The 24354-nt window shown below is 44.6% G+C and overlaps 1 protein-coding gene across 5 annotated transcripts in view; it reads left to right on the forward strand.

Moving 5' to 3' along the window:
• Positions 1–24091, forward strand: part of AMER1 (APC membrane recruitment protein 1) — a 35723-nt gene extending 11632 nt beyond the window's left edge. The window contains exons 2-3 of one of the 5 annotated variants that reach the window (XR_015793590.1): positions 1423–7354; positions 22177–24091. Coding sequence is in view for 1 of the 5 variants with exons in the window: in XM_088129167.1 (XP_087985293.1) it covers positions 1495–4791 (3297 nt within the window). In the remaining 4 variants the exon portion in view is untranslated. Of the gene's footprint in view, positions 1–1422; positions 16975–22176 lie in introns of those variants that run through there. The other 4 variants (XR_015793593.1, XR_015793591.1, XR_015793592.1 and 1 more) reach the window with 4 other exon arrangements.
• Positions 24092–24354: the final 263 nt, after the last annotated feature.

A 24354-nucleotide genomic window follows, 5' to 3' on the forward strand; every position in this document is an offset into this window, starting at 1 on the left:
GGCTGGTGGTTCCAATTTGGCTTCAGGGGAGAATCCAAAGCAATTCTCAACCTTCTCCTGATGAACATGTTTCTCCAAGCAGGCTTTGACTGATAAATCCAGTGGGACAGGATCTTGAGGGGCTTGCTTCTGGCCTGAGATGCTTTGATGAAGAAGGGTAGGATACCAGATGTTTTTGCCTACACCTGGAATCCACTCCTCCCCCCCCCCCCTTGCCTTTAAGGGGCATACCAGAAGCTGCACTTCAAAGTGGTAGGTGGAAAGGCCAAAAAAACCTAAATGCAGTTTCATTTTATTCTCATTGGGTTAAGACTAAAGACCATGAAAATGTTCATTCACAGCAGTGTATGATTGTCCATTTCTGTCATGTTGAGAATTACTACAGTATTTGGTGACTTCTGGAGATCCGAAAGGGTGCAAACAAGGATTCTGAAGGTTGTACAAAGCTCTAGGTCAGTGTTTCTCAACCTTGGTAACTCTAAGATGTGTGGACCAACTCCCAGAATTCCCCAGCCAGCCATGCTGGCTGGGGAATTCTGGGAGTTGAAGTCCACACATCTTCAAGTTGCCAAGGTTGAGAAACTTTGCTCTAGGTCCTTAGACTGGAGTATGGGGCCTGGAATAAACATAGTTTTTGAGTCAGTGCTAAGATTGGGGAAGGGAGCTGGCAATCTTAGGAGATGGTTTTGGTGGTTAGAATTCTTGACTTTATATTGTGATACCATCAGCCTGTTTGAGATAACCAAGTAAAACAGCTGTAAAATTTTTGCAAAGCTGGGGCGGGGTAGGGGGAACTATAGCTTTGTTCATACAAGGCAACTGAGCCCATGGCAGGATTGCAAGAATCTGTTAATGTAGCTTTACCATTTTTATTTTTTAAAATTTATTTTCAAATTTATATGTGCCACCCATCTCCCTGTACAAGTGACTCTGGGCAGCGTTACAAGTAAAAAAAACTGTAAAATCTTAGAAAAAATATACAAGTTAAAAACTACAAAAGGTTAAAATTAAAACTAAAAGTTAAAACTACAGTACAGACTAAAACTAAAAAGGGGTTAGGGTTAGGACCTACAATCAAGTAGAATTAGTTCATCTGGCTGTGTTTCCTGTCTGGTCTACTTAGTAAGGCTGACATCAGTCTTGCAAGTCTGAAACTATAATTCTCCCCCTTCCCCAATCTCCTTTATAGCCTGAGAAACTAGGGAGGGTCCCTTCTGAGCCTCTTGCCCTGCCCATGTTCCTGCTGCGGGCTCAGCTGCCTCTTATCTGACCGTTCTCTTGACTGCGTCTTTTTGCTCTGTTTCCCAAAGTCATTCCCAGATGCCATTACAGGGTCTTCTGAAGAATTGCCAGATTTCAGTATATTGTCTTGATGCTCTTTCTGTTTTCTTCCCTATTCCCTTCCCCTCTTCCTTTTTTTAGAATTTCCATGATGCTTCAGTCAAAAGATAATAAAGAGGAAGCAGCCATGAGATCGTTGGTCTTCACTTAAAGATGCAAGCCAGAATGGCTGCTGTAGAAGCTGCAGGCATCGGTGAGAATACCGGGGCCAAGTCCTTGTTGGTCAAAGATGGAAATCAGGAGCCACAGGAGGAAAATGGGGCAGTCAACCACCTCTCCGAACACAGCGATGCTTCCTTTGCTGGGGCAGAGCTGAATCGGCAACAGGCGCCTGCCAGCAAGCTGAAGAAGACAGCCTTTAAGTTCTTTGGTGGGAAGAGAAGCATCTGCACCCTGCCAAGTTTTTTTGGGGGGAAGAATAAAAGCCAAGCAAAGGGAGCTTCCAAAAAGGGCCTGAGCAAGAGCAAGACCCATGATGGCATCAGTGACGTGGGGCATGAAGATGCCAATTCTAGATGTCTCAGGAGTCCCTCCGATGCAGGAACAGACTTCCCTCCTCCCCAGCTGCCAAGTTCTCAAAGTGCTCTTTTGGGAGCCAATCTCAGAGTTGGCTTTGCCCAGCCATCAAACTCTCTGTCCAGCAGTTCTGAAGGCTTTGAAAAGAAGCCTACGGGAGAAAAGTCCTTGTTCCTACCAAGATCTAAAAAGGGGCTGAAAGGGCTCTTTAATAGTATTCGACGTCATCGGAAGAACAAAGTTGCCGAGCCTGAGAAGACAGAGCTGCAAGAATGGGCTCCCAGGGATTCTGGGACCGAAGAACAGCCACATGGAAATGAGCTGGTTGGGAGTATTAAAAGTGAGGCTCTGTCCCCAGAATGTGGGGAGAACTTCTCTGGTGATGCGGTGCCTCAAATAGCAGCCAATCATACTGAGTCAGAAGAGATGGATTGCATGGCATCGAGCCCAGCTAGGTCTGTTGGCGAGGCAGCTAAAGGATCAGCATGCTCTGAAGGATCTCGAGATGGGCAGCTGAACATGGATAATGTCTGTGCGAACTCTGCCTACAGTGACCTCCCTAATGCTTTTGAACCAGAGTTTCTGGACAAGACCCCTCCTTGCATACCATCCAGGGAACAACTTAGCTTGATGTTTGGGGATGTTACTTCCCTTAAAAGCTTTGACTCTTTCACTGGCTGTGGAGATATCATTGCAGAACCAGATATCGATAGCATCACGGAAAGCTCAACGTCCGTGGAACGCAGCAGAGACACTGCCAAGAGGAGCTCTTGTCTGGTTACTTACCAAGGTGGAGGGGAGGAAATGGCCCTGCCGGGTGATTTAGAAGAATATCTCCAACAGATGTGGGAAGGTGCCATCAAAGCAGATGCTGTCTCTGAAACACATCTGCCAGAGCTCATCACAAAATGTGAGCTTCAGGAGGTGAATGGGGTCAAGCAGGAAGCTCATCTCTACACTGAAGGAACAAGGAATGATGTAGAACTCCTCACACCACATAGCGATCAACAAGAATCTGCTCCCAATAGTGATGAGGGCTACTATGATTCTACCACCCCAGGTCCTGATGATGAAGCTGGAGATGGTTTAGATGAAATCAAAAAAGACCACCTTCCAAGGGACAGCTACAGTGGGGATGCGCTTTATGAATTCTATGAACCTGATGATGCACTGATGAGCCCGTCTCATGGGGATGGATCCTGGTTTGATAGGAAAGTGTCTCCTTTGGAGATATTTGACCAGTTCCTGGACTTTGCTCTCCCTGATGAGAAGGACTTGATCTGGCTGATGGATCAGAAAAGTGAAGTGATGGAAACAGAAGAGCAGAGGCTGGCAACCCTCCAGAAACAGCTGCTTTTTTGGGAGATGCAGAGAGAGCCGGCCTTGAAGCATCTTGATATGCTTAGCAGAAACCAACATCTGAGACCAGTGCAGCTGTCTGAATGTAAAATGCAAACAACCAACTTAGTTGGGAAGGGCTCAAGTTGCCTTGATTGTGAGCAAATGAATTTTGGTGCTTTGAACAACAGTCTCAGGGCTGGAAGGAAACTAACAGCAAAGCAAGACTGGAATGATTTCCACAAAGTGCTCTGTCCAGAAAAGCATCATAATAGCAGCAGCACCACTAAAGCACACAGTAGTTGCCTTATTGAGCCTTTGGGGAATGGCCCAGGGTTGGACTCCAGTGCTGAACATTCGGTGCTTGATTCCTGTGCTTTGAGTAGTTTGGCTCCGGGGAAATCCGTGACCTTCCCTTTGTGCAGAGCACATGGCTACCACAGTTGCTCCCCAAGGAAGCAGCCCCAGGGCGTCAGAGCTGACTTTCAGCAGCCCTGCCAGGAGCAGAAAGAGGAACCAGAGCAGGCTGTCAGCTTCTCCCAAGCCTTGGTGGAATTCACCAGCAGTGGGACACTTTTCTCCAGCCTGTCTGAAAGCCTTGGCAGCTCTGATTCAGGCTCGGCATTCACGCAGAACCTTCCTGCCCTCCCAACGATGGTGACTTTTGACATTGTCGATGTGGAACAGGAAGGGGAAGGGGAATGTGAGGAGCATCTAGAGATGAACACAGACGAGGACATGACCACGTCCTTTGAGGCTTTCAGGGACTCTTATGACCCCAAAGCATCCTTTGCTGAATGTGATGAGCGAATGTTTCCCGAGTATCCCCAGATCTCTTTCCAAAGTGGTCACTGGGGAGCCGCCAGCCTTCCTCGGTGTATTCGACTTCAGGAGCTGAGTCCACCTCTGCTGGAGCCTCTGTCCATCTGCAGGAGAAGCCGATCGCTTGATACCGAGAGTCTGGAGTTTGAGCTGGCAAGTTTGCAGCTATCCAAGGACAGTTTTAGGCCGTTTGAGCTCTGGAGTGGTTTCAAAAAGGATCCTGGTTCTCCTGGGTTGGACAGTGGCCGGGGAGGTGTGCCACACTCTCCAGGAGAAAGAGAAGGAGGAGTCAGTGGCCTCTCGTGGCCAGGACTACTGAATGTACCATATGGCGGGGAGGCGTTTTCCTTGCAAGACACAGACACAGGGGAGGCTGATCTGAATACGCCTCCCTTTCGAAACCCTTGGGGAGCATTGGAGCACTCTGATACGGCTCCTCCTCTTGCCTTCCCGGGGCAGAATTCCACCAAGGAACCAGCTGGACAACCTCCTGCAGATGGAAGTAACCATCCAGTCCTTCCAGCGTTGAGACCAATAACCAGGCCCTCCACTCTGTTTCTGCAAGCCCCTGTTGTGTCGCAAGAAGGCTGTGCTCCTCACAGGCCTGGTGGGGACAATCTGGCTAAAAAACATGCTTGGGCCCTCCCTTTGGGAGAGACAGGACTAGATTTGCCTCTGACCTTTGATTTCCCTTGCTCCCCTGACAAGCCGGCAGTGTGTAAGCCTGTGGATGTGACTCAGGGAACATCTCAGCTTCACACCAAGCAATGCTGAGACCATCTTTAAGGGCAGGGCTGAGCACTGGGGGAGCTCTGGACCCAGAGCCTTTGGAAAGCACTTCCTGCCAGCTAGTCAAAGTCCATGAACTTAACTAGCCAAGCAGCTTCTGTGAATAGGGCTCAAGCTAAATTGGAGTGGGCTTTGGTTCCAGTGGGCTGTGAGGATACAGAAAATACTGCAGACTGTTGACTTTGATTTGAAGCTAGGAGGACTGGATGAAATGATGCTGCTGATGTTTCTCCTTAAACAGACTTGCTCGTGGGTAGAGGGAACTTCTCTTGGTCCCCAAAATGATATGGAGAGAACAGGAACAGTCTCAAGTTGAGATTGGAGTAAAGTCCTGGATCATGTCCAGCTGGACCATCATGGGAAAAGGGGCAGAGATAATTTCCAAAAGCCAACTAGGTGGCCAAAGTAAGAAGGTATATTTTGGAGTAGGGGGAAGCTTAAAAAAAAGGATCCACCAAAATGAGAGGTTTGCCTGTGGTCAGACTTGATAACTCCTAGTTTTTGAGGGCACGTGTGCTTGGAACTCAACCTGCTAAGCTGCATTTATTCCAAGAGATGCCTGTAGAGCCGAGAGCGAATACAGTGGTGGCTGGGGCCTGCCTGCATGCCTTTTAGGGCCCCAGAACCCCCTCCAGAGAGGGTGGGGCCAGTTTTCTCACTTTTTTTTAGTTGGGGGAAGTTAAGGGGCAGAATTAGTGCCTTAAGCCTTGTAGAGGCTTAGCACCCATTTTACACCCTAAAGCCTTCCCCCCACCAACAGGTCCTGGCCTGGGCCATTCCTGGAGTGTGGCCTTTGACAGGTGGTGCAGGGTCTGGGGTGGCCTTGAACCAGCAGAAGTCTGGCACTCATGATGTACAGGATGGCAGCTATGCAGCATGTCTTCAGTGCGTTTACTGGTTCGAGAGTGCTGCTCAGTTCAGTGGGGCTTCCTGCGGCTTCAGGGGGCAGGCAGAAAACTATCCGACCTGGTGCTGTCAAAAGAGATGAGATTGTAGTGGGTGGACTGTGGGCAAAGTAACAAGAAAAAGGTGGCTGCTGGTTAAATTAGGACAAAATGTGACCAGAGGGGAAATGGGTCAGAAAAGGCCTTGACATCTGTAATTTAGGAACATCTTACTTGGGGTATATTACTTCTGAGAAGACATGCACGTGCTGTTAGAAAATCAAGAACTCTTCTTGATACTGGAACAAAGTAATATCAGTGTGTTTGAGGAGTTGCACCTTCTGAAAGGGCATATTTTAAAAGGGGGAGGAAAAAACCACTACATATGAAACAGTGCCCTTATTTAAAGTGATGGAATTCTGTTACAGGTAGTCCTTGACTTACAACCCTTCGTTTAATGACTGTTCAAAGTTACAATGGTGCTGAAAAAAGTGACTTACAGCCGGTCCTTGCACTTACGACTGTTGCAGCATTCCTGCGGTCATGTGATCAAAATTTGGGCGCTTGGCAACTGGCATGTATTTACAGTGGTTGCAGCGACCTAGGGTCATGTGATTACCATTTGCGACCTTCCCAGGGGGCTTCTGACTAGCAAAATCAATGGAGGAAGCTGGGTTCGCTTAATGACTGCAGTGATTCGCTTAGCAACCATGGCAAAAAAGGTATAATCAGGTGTGACTCACTTAATGACCACATCACTTAGCGATGGAAGTTCAGGTCCCAATTGTAAGCTGAGGACTACCTGTATTTCTTAGTTATGGTTAAAATTTACAGCTGTGCAGTGCTTCCAGTTTGATTCCAGAGAGGAGACTTGGCCTGTTTGTGTTGTTGGGAGGGGGGTGGGGGGGATGGAGACCCTGTCCGTAGCTCTTCAAAGAAGCTGTGCCATTTTCTAGGATCAGGTGGCCATTGCAGAAGGAAGCCATCCAATCCAGAAAAAAGGATGAAGCTGCTTTAATGAGTTGTAGCCAGGCTGTATGTATGCTCTGAAACTCATTTTTGGAATCAGATTTGAAGCACTGCATGGCAGAATATCTGTTGAAATCAATTTTCTGGGTGTCTAGAATGGCTGCTAATGGAATACTCGGATGCAGATAGGCTTCTTAGGAAGTGTAGCCTCCATAAGTTGGCCAAACTGCCTTGGTCTCCTGCAGAATTCTGCTAACCTGTGACCCTCTAGCTGTCTGATACTGTATCACCGGTTGTCCCTGTTGCACGTAAGAAGGATGTGCAGCTAGGGGATTATGACATTCCATATGTGCAATTTTATTTTTTTATATAAGCTAAGCTTGTAAATGTGTTGTTTGACCAGTGGGGAAAAAGTTCTTTCTCCTTCCGTGCAGGGCTGGCTATTTGGGCAGAAAATCCAGATCCTGTGTCCCACCTGTGCACACACACAGGACAGAAAATGTGGGGCAGGAGCTCCCAGGTCAGTCTCTTTGCCAAGGACAGGAGTTCAAGACTGCCCGGTGGGGATATTTGCTGACGTTTGTGCAGGAGAACTTCCAGGGAGAGTCTGCCCCAGCAGTCCATGCTGCACCTCCCTGACAGTGTTCAGGATTCACTACCTGAGGCAAACCTTGAAAGTCCTGCCTGGTTATAAGGTTGGTGCTAATACTTTGGAATCCTGTGTGCACACGGGCCAATGAAACATTTCGGGGAAGCCTGCAGGCAGAGCAAGAGAGGGTCCAGCTTCTTCTTCATGGTGACAAATAAGTCAACAAGCTACCTGTGATACCGCCCAGTTCCGCTTTTGGCTGCTGGAAAGCCCTTCCACCCTCGCCACTGAAATGTGGTGGTGAAATTTTACTTTCAAAGAAACGGGAATGGAAAGCAATAGGCTTGGGGTATATAATTTAATTGCTCCCTCCAATTAGGAGCCAAAACATTTGACGCTGCCTTTTTCTGGAGGCACGCTGTAAAAGAAGAAAATAACAGGGTCCTTGGCCATCTGAAAGCTCCTCCCATTTGCGGTAAATCAAGGATTTCTCACTTAGGAGTAGCTGTCCCCAAAGAGAGAGAAGGCGAAGTCTGGTAATAGGATAGGGACCCTCCAGAGGCACCAAGTTCCTGGTTCTTCTGACTGGTCTTCTCTGCTGTGACAGCTGTCCTGGGATTCAGTTGCAAGCTTTGAAGGCCCTCGCCTGCAAGGCCTAGGTGTAGAAGCAGAATACTGAGCTGAACTGAAGCAAGAACATTTTTTTTAAAAAAAAATTAACTTTCAGCTTCTTCCTGTTGATACAGCCTAAAACAGTTTCTCAAGCTCAGCAACATTAAGGTGTGTGGACTTCAGCTCCCAGAATTCCCCAGCCAGCATGTCCACACATCTTAAAGTTGCTGAGCTTGAAAAATACTGGCCTAGAATAGTGGTTCTCAACCTGGCCTCCAGGTGGCCTGGGGAGATGGGAGTTGCAGTGCCGCATAGCTTCTACAGGTGGCAGCGTCTCGCTGGAACCAGCGTAGGGTCAGAAGCTAAGTAGGATCAGGGCTGGTTAGTATTTGGATGGAGGACTTCTAGAGAATCCCTGGGCTGAGTGGGGAGCTGGAAAAACATCCTGAAAAAGGGCAGTGGTTTTGCGTTGCTGCCAAGACAACCACATGGATGTTGGGGTCCATGAAATCACCAGAATTGAAAGGAGATTGACTTCTATTCTCATCCAAGCAGAGTTTGGGAACTTTTGATGTAGCTGGACTGCTTTCCAAGGCAGGGGTGTGTAAGGGTTTGGGGTTTTTTTGGACCATTAATTCTAATCATTTGTTTAAAATTCCTACCCATTTTGTTTCAGCCCAGGATCTTTCCCTCCCATGCAGCAAAATCAAGAGATAAAACCCTGAGGTGAAATTGCCCCATTGTGTCATAATCAATGGGACTTATTGGCTAAGACATTGGACCAGACTGGGGTGACCCACAGTTCCAAGCCATGGAACCCCACTGGATGGGCTTGGGCCAGCCCCTCACTCTTGGCTCAACCTACTTCACAGGGTGGGTGTTGTGGGGAAAAATGGAGGAGGGAAAGGTTGAACTCCTGCAAATTATAAGTCTGTTGAATAAAAATGAAATAAGGGACAGGCTTTCACATGTTTTGTGAAAACAAGCAAATTGGGCAGAAAGATTCTAACTCAGTCTTCTCCCTGCTGTGCTATTTGGGGAGGGGGGGGAGTGGGCTTATAAATATGTCAATTGTGTCATGGAGCATTCAAGACCCTACCTTCCCATCTCCAAACTTGGGGGATATGTTTTCCATCTGATCTCCACTTTCTCAGATTCTGCCCCTTCTTCTGCTCTTAGGTTTTGCTGGTTGCCATCTCCTTCAAAGGGGGGATTCTGCTTAGGGTTCCAACTTGGGGTGAGAATGGAAAGATTTGCTTCAGAATATCTGAGACCTACCTCCAAACATTTGGTGGGACATCTGGCAGAGTGAAACAGAGCCCATTGGTGGCACGTTTGTCAACTCCACTCATGTTAAAATATCTAAGCCGGCTTTCCTTCTGAATGGCATGTCTTGATATATTGGGCAATATCTCCTGTTGCTTTTAGCCAGCATGACCAGTGGCCGATGTTTAGATCCTATATCCCTGACTGCAAGTCAGGATGAGTCCAAGCCAAATACAGCTAACTGGCCATGGTGTGGTAGGCCATCAATGCTTGAAAAGCCTCCAAATGTTGCCTACTTGGGACTTCTGAAATGGGGTGCGGTGGGGTTGGGAGGCATGATCTATGCCACGTAGTGGGGTTGAAGGGACCTCTGTTTTCAATTGCTGCAAACTATTATGCTGCCTATATTATGGGTAAAGTTCACCGTAATGTATGTTGTCCATGGCTTTCAGGTGTGTTGGGTTTGGAGTGGCAAGTGTGTGTAGTTCTTTCTTCCTTTTGAGCATATCACCAAAGACATCTTGTGGAGTTTGTTAAATGGCGTAAACACTCCCTCTTTTTCATTTCTTGGTTTGGCGGGGGTTGGGGAAAGGGGTATATCATAAGTGTTCAAACAAACTAATAAGAATGTTTGTCTACAGAAATGTATTTGTTAGCCTTTTGGTTGTGCATATTTATAGAAATGCTTTTTTTCCCCCCAAAGAAAACCATTTTATAATATACTAGTGCGCTCAATACTTTGGCTTTGCATAAGAGATTTGACCTCTTTCCAAAGGGTTTTTGGATTTTTGTGTCGTGTGCTGTTTGGGAAAAAAAAGGGTGCAGTGTCGCAGGGAAATGTTGGCAGAATTGTGAGGATGGGGAACCACGAAAGGCTGAGCAGTAGAGCTGGAACGGATCGTCCCGTGTTTTCTCTTCTTCTGTAGTCTTGGTGATTGGACCGTTTTGACCTGATAACTTTCATGGCTCAAGAAATAGAGTGGATTGTGATAGCAGTGTTGCGTAGCACCATATGTTGTGCAGAAGGAGATAATGTTCTGACTACTAGTGGGGAACACTCACCGCACTGTTAGCCCTTCGAGGTAGTCTGGCCAAGAAGCACACCCAGGAGTACTAGTTCTACCTTTATGATAAGGTTACATTAACAGAATCTTGCAAGTCTGAAAGTGTTTCTCCCCTCCTTTCCTTTTACTTCCCAGAAAACTAGGGAAGGTCCCTTCTGAAATGCTTCCCACACCCTCTCTCCATCTGTGGACTGAGATATCTTTTGCATGATGGTTGTATAGTCTGCGGTTCTTCCTCCTGTCTCCCAAGGTCATTCCCACATACTGTTACAATATCAGGGAGGAAGAATAATCTATGAAGAAAAGCTAGTTCACTACAAAGAAAATCTGGACATGTTCAAAAATAGGATCCTCCCTGCTTCCTGTCTAAAGTGGTTCAGCTCAGGATTACAACCTCCATACCTTATCACCTCATTCTTGGTAATGTGTTTCTTGAAATGAAAGTGCATATGTGGCAAAATCTAGGGCTTGATCCACTCTTCTAGCTTCTAGAGTGTTTCTTTATTCTTCTGAGAAAGAGATTTGGTTGACCAATCAATTCTGTAGATGAAAGTCTGTATAAGGCAGGAGCATGCAGTTTTGTTTGGGATCTATGGAGGGGCTCTGTACTCATCCAAAGATGTTTTACACCAAGATAGAGTTTTGTTATTTCCATTGCTGTAGAGGCAAGCCTCAGTTCAGAGTCAACAACTGCTTGCCTCTTCAGCAGTTGAAATGCTAACGAAGACAGTATGAATAGTTCTCCACAGCGTGCTTACAGCATCAGCCTTGATTAGAAGTTGATTGTTCTCCGATAGCACGTAACATTTCATAGCATGAAGCCTGTGTCCTATGGTATTTTTAATTCTCCAAGACATTGGTCCAGTTAATTCAGACTGATTTCTGTCTGAATTTTACAATCTTGGAAATTTTCCTTTAAGAATGGGAGCGCACTAAATGCCATCCTTGGTCTTCTTTGGGTGATGGCCTTCAACTCAAACTAAATCAAAGGAATTCTGGTCCCTTGTATATTTTATTGCACAGAACAGGGCAGGGTTGGTCTTTTAAGGAGTTGGGGTTGGAGGAGGAGGAGGAGGAGGAGATGGCTAATGCTAGTATTGTAATCAGAGGAACAGTGTGACTTGATCTGTATGCAGACATGTACTTTCCCATTCTGACATCAGCCCTCATATGAGCTAGGATTGGTGAAGATAGTTTTCTCAATGGACGTCTTGTGATCTCAACTTGTATAAAATTTACAGGCCTTAAGGATTTCTCTTATTTGCTAAGTTATAACACTACTGTAAGTTACCTTGTAAACGCAGTTGTGTTTAAGAATGTACTAAGAGCTTTGCGGCTCCCACCAAAGGCAGCTAATCCAGGATTTCTTTACTAAAAAATCCAGTGGATAGCAAGCGATTCACTGCTTATTCCCCACCATGGTGGAACTAAAGATGATTTTCCCAGGGGAACAAAGTTAAAGTGTAGGACTTCTGCAAAATATTTGCTTGGGCTGGTGCATCTTAAGTTAGTTGCCAGATCTAGAGTTTGGAATGAGCAGGGAGTTTGATCAGAGTACCAAAGCATCCGGGTTGGGAAACCCCATGGAGGTGGGGGTAAAAAGTGATTTTTCTAATCCAGGCAGAATTAGGGGGAAGGATAGCTGGTGTTCCCTGTGGCCAAAAAAATGTATTGGGTTGTGTGGATAAGCAATGGAAATGTCCGCTAGTATATGTACAGTGACCATACATCCTTTATTTCAGAAAGCTGTCCTTCAGAGTTATTTATTTTTCAAAAACTCACTTTTGTCCTTTATTTTGGTCCTTCAACTTTTACCGTACAAACGGTACCGCTTAATGCAGAGTCTTTTACATTCATGTAAAAAATAAGGAAATGGAATGGTCTTTTTCAAATAAATTTCCATATCCTGTTTGATTTTAGATATTTTTTATTAGAATATGCATATTTGTAAAGTTCTTCTTGGCTTTGCTCTTGAATCTTCCTTTGTAAGGCAAAGTTATAAACTTTTTTTTTTAATCCTTATGAACCTCTTTCGGGTTTGTCCTTTATGTTTTCCAAGACAATAGGGTCACTGTAAGTATATGACAATTAAAAAACCCCTCTGTGCTTGGGGCGGATTAGGAAAAGATTTGGAAATGAACACACAGTGGAAAATTTGTGCATATGCCATTTTTCCACACTTGCTCGCTTAAGGCGGTTTGTGGTTGAGCATCCCATCAGTTGGACTAGATGTAAATTGGGTATATATACCGTATATATTGTGTGATCTGTCTCATCTTCAAAGGGGAAGAATAGAGCAAGTCCAGCAAGTAGACCCACAAAATAGGTTCAACTGTGGTCTTGTATGCGCGGTTGAAGAATACGTGACCCGATGTGTGCAGTTGCACCTTTCTTTCTCCATAGTTCTCTGAGTGAAACTGATAGTGTTGTCCTTCCTCAGATGGACAATTTTAATGGGGCTCAGAATGTCAGGAGGAGGGGACGTTGTCCTAACGTCTTCATGGGCATTTGCATTTTCAGCTTCAACGGACGGCAGATAAATCAGATCAGCGTGTTTGGTGCTATGCTTAGATTTGAGATTTCTTTTTGCATGTAAAAATGTCAATGTTTTTTTCTATTTTTGTATGGGTTTTTTTTACATCTGTACACATCTGTCAACCTTACGAGGTAGACCAGATCAGGAAATTGAGTCCATGGGGTGACTAGAACTAGGTTTTATTGAGATAGGCTATAAGAACAGAATCTTGCAGGCCTGGCTGTGTTTTCCCTTTGCTCAGCCAACCTGAGTCTGTTCCTAAGGTGTTCCCTGTTTCCCAGGCTAAACACGTTTTTGTACATGCTGTAACTGTCTCTGAATAGTTTCTCCAAAGTCATCTTTTTGGTTTCCTACAACCTCTGTTGGGGAAATTGTTCTTTTAACTTGTATATTTTTTAAGAGTATAACCAAGTCCTGGGTAGGCCTGGAGGGGGAGGTCTCATCTCAGAAATGTCCCCTCAAGTTTTGGGCCATGAGCCCAAGGGAGCGAAGGTGCTGTTATCATCTATGTGTTGTTGAGGGCTCTCAGAGGTTCTGTGCCCCAGATAACTGTTGTGAGACCCTCTGGTTGAAGGTGGGCTCTGGGGAACAGTTGGTCTTGGATTGCATTGTCCCTATGTGGCTCATCCTGTGTGCTGATCCTGGAATGCTCCTTGGTTCTCCGAGGAGTTCCAGGAAATGAAGTGCCAGAAGAGATGCCTGGAGGACCATAGGAGAAAGATGAAGTTGAAGAGGGAGTCTGATCAAACTTCAGTAGGAGCCCAGAATTACATTGTGGTGATAAAGGCAGCAAAACAGCATTATTTCTCCACCTTTGCATCTGCCAGTAGCTGGCCAGCAGCCCTCTTTAGGGTGACTTATTCCTTGTTGCAGAAAGAAGAGCCAAAAGAACATCTATAGGGCTTCTGTGAATATTATTCAAATGATCTGGCAAAAAAAGTTGCTGAGATCTGCTCAGAGTTGGACTCCAACTGGGTAGGTCTAGTTGAGGTGCCTGGGGTATGGCCTTGTGGGTCATCTAGGGTGAGTTTCAGCCTGCAGTTCCTGAGGAAGTGGATAGGGTCCTTCAGACTGTAAACCTGACCACCTGTTTATTAATCCCAGGTCCCTTCTGGATTAAGGCTGTGCAGGATGTGACCTCTGGTTAGGTCCATGCAGTGGTGTCAACTTTTTTGAGAGAGGCAGTGATTCCTTCAGCTTTGAGTGAGGTGATAGTGTGCCTCTTCCTCAAGAAGCCATCACTGGACCAAACAGTCTTGGATAATTTTAATCCAGTCTCCAACCTTCTTTTTAGGGCGGTTGTAGAAAAGGTGGTCAGGCAATAGCTTCAGAGGATCCTGGAGGAAATGGATGATCTGGATCAGTTTCAGGCTGGAGTATAGTACAGAGATTGCATTGGTTACACCTGTAGATGACCTGTGGTGGAGCTGGGATGTGGGTGGTGTGTCTATTCTAGTGCTCCTTGATCTCTTAGTTGGTTGAGATACTGCCAATCACAGTAACCTTTTGGACTGGCTATGGGGATTTAGAGTGGGGGGCACCAGATTATGATGGTTCTCTTCCTTTCTCTGGTGGGTTCCATGCAGTGTTAACAGGGTAGAGATCAAGTCCATGGCCCCTCATCTGTGGGTGCCCAGGGGCTCAACATTCTTGCCCCTTTTGTTTAACCTCTATACAAAGCAACTGGATGAGGCCATCCCTTGGTTTGGAGTCCACTATCTTCAGTTTGCTGATGATACCCAACTGTATTTCTTGACCTCAGGCTGCCCAAGAGATGCTGCTGATGTTCTGTCCCAGTACCTGGAGGCTGTGCAGGTCTAGATGCAATGGGACAGACCTGGGATGTCTAACAAGACTTGAGTAGTTACAGATATTTGGGCCTGCTAGTCCTGAGGACTTTCTACCTTTAGTCTTGGATTTATTTATTTATTTAAATTGATTTATATGGCTGCCCCGCCCACAAATGCAATTCTGGGTGGCTGATAAGTTAAAAAAATACTAAAAATATTTTTTTATAAGTATGGGGTGACACTTTCTCACTCAAGACTGGTGTCAGCCTTTCAAGTTAGACCAGACATGAACACCAAAGTCATGAATACTAAAATCACTTTTATTATAAGATTACAGTAACAGAATCTTGCAACTTTGAATGTGCCTCCCCCTCCATGCATTTATGTTCAAGAGAACCAGGGAGGGTCCAATCTGAGACACTTTCTCAAATTTCATTCCTGCATTGGATTCGGATTTCTCTTATCTGACCATTCCTTGGCTGTGGCTATTCCTCCTCTTCCTCAAGGTTATTCTCATAGCCTATTACAACTGGTGTGTAATCTTGGAGGGGAGTGGATTGTTTTGGACTCATAGCTCCTATGAAGAGCAGGTGGCAGCTGTGGCCAAGAAGTCCTTTGCACAGATCCATTTAATAAGCTAGTTGATCCATTCCTGGACTGGGAGACACTTCAGATGGTCACTCATGCCCTAGTCACCTCACAAATGGAGTATTGCAATGCGGTCTACATGTGGCTCCTCTTGAAGACCACTTGGAGGCTACAACTGGTCCAGAATGTGGTGGTGCAGGCAGTAATGGGAAATATCATAATCTGGCCATGTGACACCACTGCTCAGTGAGTGCACTGGTTGTTACTTAGCTTCCAGGTACAATTCAAGATGCTGGTTACCATCTATGAAGCCCTTCATGGCATAAGGCCTGGTTATTTGAGGGACCAGCTCTCTCTGATCATTTCTGCTTGTCTGGTAGGATTGAGCAGAATGGATGTACTCCAGGTCCCTTCGATTAAACTACGTCATCTGTCAAGGTCTAGGAAGCATACCTTTTCTATCACAGCACCTGCTCTCTGGAATAACCTCCCCCACAGAGATCCTTAGGGCTCCCCCCTTGATGATATTCAGAAACCCTTTGAAAACCTCGCCCTTCTCCCAGGCCTTGGGGTAGGGCGGTGGTCGAGCCCCATAGGATGTTCTGTCTTTGCATAGGGTGTGTCTTCTGGACCCATCCCGTCTGCATCCGTTTTCATTGTTTGCTGCTTTTTAAGCCTAAGCTGCTCAAAGTCCTTTGAAGTTGGGCAGCCTCTAAATCATAGAAAGAAATTGAAGAAATCAACAGAGTTTCGTATTTTGAAGAAAAGGGGATGGTTGCTGCTGCTTCGTATGCAATGGAAAGTGGGGGAAATATGTCAATAATTGATCACGGACATCAGTAATGGACTTAAAATTGGCATCTGCCTTCATTCATCTTGTCCGCCAGGTGATTTCTCCTTGAAAAGCTCATTTTGATCTTTTTTCTTTCTTGGAGAATCTCTGGCTGTCTTAATTTTTTGCTTTTGTTTCAGGAACAGTGTCATCCCGCTCCCCATCTTTTTTTTTTTTAAAAAAAGACAGGGATAGGCAGCTTTGTTTGCTAAAATTATTCTGCTTCCAAGGGAATTTATAAGGGTTATGTGACAACATATTTGCAAAGAGGGTGGACTGGACTTAACAATTCTTCATTGCATTTGGGGCTTTTCTTTTAACAACTTGGTGCACTGACACACCTATCTTAATGCTTGCTTTTAAAAAATAAACGAAATATCCTACTGCTGGAAATCAGTGATTTGCCACCAGCTTTTGGCAGAGTGATATTCAGGAATTGCCAGTTGTGCCAAAAATTGGCTGGGGTGGGGCCATATGTGATCTGTAGCCAACTTAAAGCTAGAAAATTGACCTGTTGCTCTTTTCTTCCTCTCCCTCGTGTTTCTTAAGATGGTTTGTCTGTAAGAGTGGAAGAAAAACGATTGTGCCAAAATGTTTCCACATTCCAGTGTGTCTTGTTCTTTACAGCTTTGATAAGGGTATTATTGGATGTTTTCAGTTATAAGAGAAAGTGGGAGAAGATTTAAACCAATAGCTTGGGGTTTTCCTTTCCTCAAATATCAAAAGTTAGTTGCCAGCATAGGAAGAAACAAATGCATTCCATTCTTTGGCTGAATTTATGCAACATCTTAACCGTAAACTCCTAGAACAAGTTGCAAGTATTACATCGACATAACCTGTGTTTAAACAAATATGGCGTATTAGGACAGTGTGATGGGCTGGCTGACAAAGATGATTAAGAAACTGATTCAGGTTTTCCACAACACACTGAATTACAAACTATCCTATCCCAGTTTTGCATAATCAGCTTCTTAGATCAGTGTTTTTCAAACTTGGCAACTTTAAGATGGGTGGACTTCAACTCCCAGAATTCCCTTGGCTGGGGAATTCTGGGAGTTGAAGTCCACCCATCTTCAAAGTTGCCAAGTTTGAAAAACACTGTCTTAGATGACCCTCAAGCCACTTGATAGGGCAAGTATCAAATCTCACCTTAGTCTTATTGTCTTCAGCTTTTACTGCATTTACTGAGATGTGAAGGCCTTGAAAATCGGCGATGGGAATTTTGCACTCCATCCTCCCATCTGTTCCTTTTTATGAGAAAGAGGCCCAATGAAAATTTTGATTTTCTTAATTCCCTTTTCCTGACAATTTCTAGCTTTTTTAAAAAAGGACTTTACATCTCTGAGCAGCATTAAAATGTGCCATGTTACAGAAAGATACAACTGGAAAAAAAAGCATTTTAAGGGTGGCAGAATGTTTGACCATATATTTTTGGCTGTCTTTAAAAAGTAGTTATGAGTTTTTATTCTTGATTAGAGAGTATTTTCAGTAGGAAGAAGAAAAAAGCAGATACAGGGAGTCCCTGGGTTAAGAATGCCCAGTTTACATAGTTAAGAACGGAGCCCATTGTAGCAAAATTCAAGTTAAATACACAGTGGTTCGAGTTCATTACACAATACTACTTATACAGTATTATACAATAATACTGTTCCAGCTTACGTACAAATTCGACTTAAGGACAGACAGTGGGAACAGAGCTCGTTCTTAAACTGGGGATTACCTGTATTGATTGAATAATGAAGTGGGTTGTTCCCTTTGTCATGTTTCTCCTGTAATGACTGTGAAATCAATAATACATCTCTTTTTTGGTTGCAAAAACACGCACACAGACAAGTAAACCTGAAGGATGACACTTAATTCAGGTAGTGCCCGGGTTAAGAACACCTGGTTTACAGATGACCCATAGTTAAGAACGGAGCCTATTGTAGCAAAATTCGAGTTAAATACACAATGATTTGAGTTAAATACACAATGATTTGAGTTAAATACACAATAGTTCGAGTTTATTACACAATACTACTTATGCAGTATTATACAATAATACTGTTCTGGCTTACATACAAATTCGACTTAAGGACGGACCTTGGGAATGGAACTCGTTCTTAAACTGGGGACCACCTATAATCTACTTGGGCTCACATCTTGAAGAAACCCGGCAGTCTTCACCTATTTATGACTGTATATTGCAAATACTTGCCTATTTGTACACAAATCAGAGAACTATGGCTAGGTGTGTGTTTTGTAAAGTTAGAGAAAAAAACTTGAGCATCTGGAGAGGACAGAGTGATCCCGTGGCCCTGTTTTGAGAGCTCCCTGATACTCAGCAGTGAACCAGGAACACAGGACATATTTTGCTGCATATTAGCAGATGTTGATCTGCTTTCTCCTACTCTAGAGAAGGAGATGTGAATGTGGATTTTCAACTAATCCATTTCTTGCATTTCTTTTCCTGTGAACGGGCAGCTAGTTATGGTCACACTACTTATCCATGATTAGAGCTGGATCTGGAAAATGATGATATTGAGGGAACTTCTGTAAGAAACCTTTTCTCAAACAGCCTTCTACCATCCTAAGCGATGCAAGATCTGGTGCTGATCAATGTGATAAAATAATCTCACTTATTGTTGTAGAATTTTGAAATCATTTATGCTGAAATTGCAAAGTATATGTAATCACTGCCAAATGTAAATTTGTCTCACACAGTTTGGTTTAATGTAAATGAAACTTCTCTTGTTTCGCACTCCATCTTCAGTTGTTCCTCAGTTTGTTTTTGTTTGGGTTTCATTCGTGTTTTTTTAAATCTTCATTTGACTGTTCTTAAACAGTTTTCAATATATTTTGCAATGAATGTCCTGGCTAAAGGCTAATGAATAAATCTGAGGGTTTTTTTAAAGAAATCATCCTCTTTCATTGGTGACTTAGGAGTGGTTTTTTAAGTTGACGGTAACAATGAAAAGCCCTCGATGATACCGTGTTTGTAAGTTCTACCCAAAGGTTAATCTGGGAATTAAGCCAAAATGCACTTAAAATACAAATGGAATGCTTGATATGTCCATCTATAAACATGTCTCACAACGTCAGGGTTCATTCATTGTTTCTAAGCAGTCATCCTGATTTACAAACCTTCAATGCAACACACGAAACCTCAGGAAAGGCAAGCGTGTTGAGATGTAGAGTGATGTGTGAATCCAAGCTGTGAAGGATGGGCTAATACAGCATGGAGTAAGGCCCTTCAACCTTCATTGTATTTGGCCCTACCTGCCCATGCTGACAGTGTGGACAAGATAAAAGATGGAATTTTAACCCAGCAGAGAGTGGTGAGGGAGGGTCCTCCCCCTGCAGCTGGAGCTGAAGCGAGAGAGCAAAAGTTTGGTCCTTTGCGCTGAAGAGCTGAGCAGAGATGAAGCACCGAAAGAAAATAGTCACCGGACTGAGTTTGCCTGAAGCTGCAGCAGTTGAAGCTGGAAAAGAAAGTGTCAAGACTAGGAAGATGCCCACGAGCAGTAGGTCTCTGAAGAGACCCATCATCAGGCTTGGCAAGAAAGGCCAGAAGGGGCCTACGTAGGAGACCATAGTGATAATGCATGCCAAAGTGGTCCAGCATTAAACAGTAAGTGCAGGCTGCAGGACAGCAGTCACAGATCTCCATCACTAGAGATTTTCAAACAAAATTTGTTTGGGATGGTCTGAGGGTTCCTATTCAGGCCAGGGGTTTGGACTAGAAGACCATCAAGGTCCCACCTGACCCTAAGATTCTACAAATAGCTTGTCACAATTTTTTTTGTTCGCTCGCACTCTTTACACCTTGCAGAACCTGGTAGCAAGAATGGAAACCACAGCCAAAGCTGTGGAAACCAGAAATACTGCTCCACAAATGAACGAGAACTATGAACTGAATTACTGTGATGGAATGGTGTTATGAAGGCTGCGCTCGAGGAGATAAGCATTCCCTTAGCCCTCAACAGGAGCGTGGGATGTTTAAGATGATGAGACTGGCACCACCCTAAGGAATTCATGGCGTTGTGGCTTGCTGGCTTGGAAACTTAGGTTCAGTCTGGAGAGATTTCTGTCCTGAGGTAGAAGCTAATAAACGCAACAGAACTATATTGCATTGTCTCATGGAGTTCTTTGGGCTGAACCTGACATCAATCTCTTAATGCTTATCTCCTCGAGCGTGGCCTTCATAACACCATTCCATCACAATTACACAGTTCAGCCTGTGAAAATATCAAGAGTAGGTAGACGCACACGATGGATACGTTTTTGCAGCAAGTTCTTGTGCTTGTAGCTGTGTAGCTCTGACTGAAGATGGCCGAGCAGATGTGGTCCTTGCTGACCCAACCTGCTCTCAAAAAAGCAAAGGCAATTTGGATTTAGTTATTGTTCGGTGGGGACCTCAGAGGAGAAGTTCTTTACTTTGCACGTTAACACAGCCTTTCTAGTCTGCTGCCTGCTGAAAGGCTGGGTTCCAGTCCACATAATCCACAGTTGGCATGAAGGAATGTAGACCCAGAATGGGAAAGGCATGAGTGAGCCATTAAGGACGGACTTTCAGAAAACAGTCCTCGCTTCTATGAAAGAGGAAGGTGTGAGAAAGAGACTCAAAGCTTTGGAAATGCTCTTGTTAACTTCCGGTTGACCAAAATACCCGAGAGAGTCAGATTAGGACTGAACAGGCGCTTACTGTAAAGAACGAAAATGAACTTCCAGTTCGACTGTGTGGCACCTTGTGCTACCCCTAAGTGCGGTTTGTGTGAATTTAGATGAATATATTGTTGGGATTCTCCCTTTGTGGTTCTAAACTATGGTCTGTGGCTTAGCATGTTTCATGAGCCCAAGTCAATTGTGGTTTATTCAACCAACTCCATGATTAAGCAAACTACAGATTACTGAGGTGTGTGAACCTAGTCTTGAAAACACATACATACAGTACACACACACACACACACACGAATTTAAAAAAGTAGAGCTGGCCTTGGGAATAGGGAAGACATGAATGAGCTTTTAAGGGAGGGCTTTCAGATAAGATTCTTCAGCATGAGAAAGGAACTCAAAAGAAGCCTGTCTTGATTTTGTTCAGAATAAGATGGGAGTGAGGAAAAATGTGGGCAGCTTTTCAAGATTCTGTTCTTCCTCCAACAAAGAACATTTCTGGAATCCATGCCCTGCCTGTTTCTTGACCTGGCCTGCCTCAAAGGGCTGACAATCAGCCTAGATGGGTGTTATGAGAATGGACACCCAAACATTGGGAGACAACCCCCCGCCCCAGACTGGGGAAAGCTGCATTGGGAATCTATCTAGCATATGTCCATGGGCCTGACACTTCATAAGGGATTTCATATGGTGCCTGGCTGTCACTTGGCTCATATGGGTTTCACATTTGAAGAAAGACCATTTTCATGATGGCCCCTGTGTGTCTCTGGGGTCCGTTAGAGATTAAATGGAGGCAAGGAATCTTTCCCTGAGGGGCCTCAGCCTGATTCAATTCTGCCCCTAATTTTTACAGCTAGTCATCCTCGTAATCTCATTCAGCCAAAGCCATAATTGCTCATCCATCATTGGTCTGCTTGTGCCCTTCCCATCTTTGTTCCAGGATGGCCCACACCTTCTCAAATTGAATTAGGGCTAATTAAATCGTGCTGGAAGATGGATCGTGTGTCCCTGACACGGGTCCCTCAAGACACATGAGTACTGTAGTCTCTCGCCCCACGAAGCCCCCACTTTCGCCTTCCGGTCTTAGTGTCAAACGCTGTTCCCATGAACACGAGCTTCTTTGCCAGTCTGCTGGGGAAGCATTTGGGTGCAAATTGGCTTTGTCCCCATGAATTGATGACCTATGTGTCCTAATGCTCCTTCTCCCCCCGTTTCTTCTCCCTAACAAAGGAAGCTAAGAAATCAGTTCTCCAGAGGTAAATGTTCTGGAGATCTTCAAGGTCATCTCTGTGGCTCTTTCTATCTACCCAACAGATGAAATGGGAAGCAACTTACATTCGGAAATAATATGATCGTCCTTGTGTTTCTCTGTGTGGGCTCGCACAAGGAAACAGAAACACTTTTAAAAAGGAATAGCCTTCTCCCCACCTCACTTTCCCACTACCCAATGAGTGAAAAATGCAGACCGTTTTGAGCCACCTGGTTTTATAACTGTAATATCACTTCTGGGTTGCGTCCCAATGAAAGGGTGATCCTGCTCAGCTGAAAATCTTCTTATAAAAATGACCTTTCTCTTTTCTCTGCTAGGATGGAACATCGAAATGGCTGCGCAGAGGCTGCTGTTGCCCAATTAACTTGTGATGGATGTTCTTTGTGGGAGTAATTTAGTTTTGCTTTGGTCATTCAAGAACCATCGCCTGTTCGCAGTAGGCCAGTTGACGTCAGTCTCACCGCTCCGAGTTTTTTTTTTTTTTAATTGCAAGACAGAAGAAAAATGTCTTTGTGAGGAAGGTTCATGCTTCGCTGGTTATCACAACAATAATTTTGTTGATTAAGATGATTTCTCTCCTACCTGTCGGCTGTAATCAAGGAACACAAAGCAGCTGATGGCATTAAAAGAAAAAAAATTATCCCCTAAAAAAAATCTGCCCCCAAAATCTGTCGGTGATTGAAAACCAGAGACGTTGCAACCAAGGAACTTAAAAAAAGGCGGGGGGGGGGGGGCAGTTGACTTGTTAAATCTGTCTTTCCAAACAGGCACCTTCTAAAAGTGTTGGATTATTTTTTCCAGGATTCTGAGCATGGACATTATCTTTTAGGCATCAGAAGGGCCTTATGCTGGGAAGTTTGCTTCAAATTTTCCTTTTAGTTATAGGCCCCTGATCTCGTTGATCACTTAGGCAAACTGATTGTGTGCTTGTACCTCTGAGGGTATACAGTGGTACCTCTACTTACGAACGCCCCTACTTACGAATTTTTCGAGATACGACCAGCTCCGGCCCCAAAAATTTACCTCTATTTACGAACTTGCCTCGACTTACGAACCAGATCCGCAGCCATTTTCCGCCCGTTCCACGTGGTCCGCGGCCATTTTTCCGCCCGCTCCACATGGTCCGCGGCTGTTTTTCCGCCCTGCCGCATGGTCCGCAGCCATTTTTCTGCCCGTTCCACGTGGTCCGCGGCCATTTTTCCGCCCCTGACACATGGTCCGCGGCCGTTTCTCCCCCCGACGCGTGGTCTGCGGACGCCGGAATGGATTAATGGTAATTACATTGAACCTTATGGGAAAATTTACTTCGACTTGCGACCAACTTGACTTGCGATCAGAGTCATGGAACGGATTAAGTTCGTAAGTAGAGGTACCACTGTATATATAAATAAATAGGGACATGATTGTTCTTTTGCACTTCCTAAAATGTTTTTTTTTCTCTTGCATCTCAAGCTTCTCAGCTTTGCAAAAGCTCAAGGATCAGTTTATTTTGTACAACGAGGCATATTTGCTTTTTCCAGCAAGGAATCCTGTACAGTTGATGATCGGGTAATTTAGTTAGGGAATAGAAGCATCTATTATTTATACTGGGAGACAGGATCGTTCAGCTTACAGTCGGACTGTGTTCACGTCACACAGTTCCTGAATTAGCCCATTTTCTGAATTTGCACAGGGCGCTGAGTCACAAACAAACCCAGTGGCCTGAGTTTAGACACCCAGATCAAGGATGAAATAAACCAGGATCTGGGAGTTGTGAGGTATGAGTTGACTTATTCGGGGCAGGTGCTTCCTGACCTGAATATTGATTTCCAGGAAAATATTTTTAGTCTCCCTCACCTCTTTTAATCAAACTCAGATTCTTGGCCAGTGTGCAATAAAGCACGCTGGGGGAGGAAAACTGCCCCAAAGTTTCCTGAGCCTGGAAGATCAGATTCCCAGAGAAAATAGATCTGAACCTGGTTTGTATTTTATTTTATTTTATTTTTATTGATTAAATTGATATGCCGCCCATCTCCCCCAGATGGGGATATTTCCGGACACACCCTTTTCGAAAGTTCCTCCATGCTGAAAGCTGGGGGGGGGGCACCGACAGTAAACCAAGATCCAACTCAAACTTCTGTCTGTTGGCCAACTGTGTGAAAAGCATCTCATAGACAGAAGGAGCGTTAAGACATCTGTAAGCAGAGACATCTGCCTTCAAGATTCGTAAGGGGCAGATCTTCGGGGCAACGCTTCTCAACCTCAGCAACTTTCAGATGGGTGGACTTCAACTCCCAGAATTCCCATGCTGGCTGGGGAATTCTGGGAGTTGAAGTCCACCCATCTGAAAGTTGCTGAGGTTGGAAAAAAGGGAGGGGAACTCATTCAGACATAGGCTCAGTGTTTTTCTACCAAACTAAGTGATGCTTTATTGTAATGATACAAAGAGAGCAATTTATTTATAAAAACCACCATTATAACCAGAGAAAAAGTAACGATTAACATGAAAATATTAT

Source organism: Python bivittatus, unplaced genomic scaffold, assembly GCF_059951505.1.
Source record: "Python bivittatus isolate LINGU-HERP-01145 unplaced genomic scaffold, Pbiv_v1 ctg000790_np1212, whole genome shotgun sequence".
NCBI lineage: Eukaryota > Metazoa > Chordata > Lepidosauria > Squamata > Pythonidae > Python > Python bivittatus.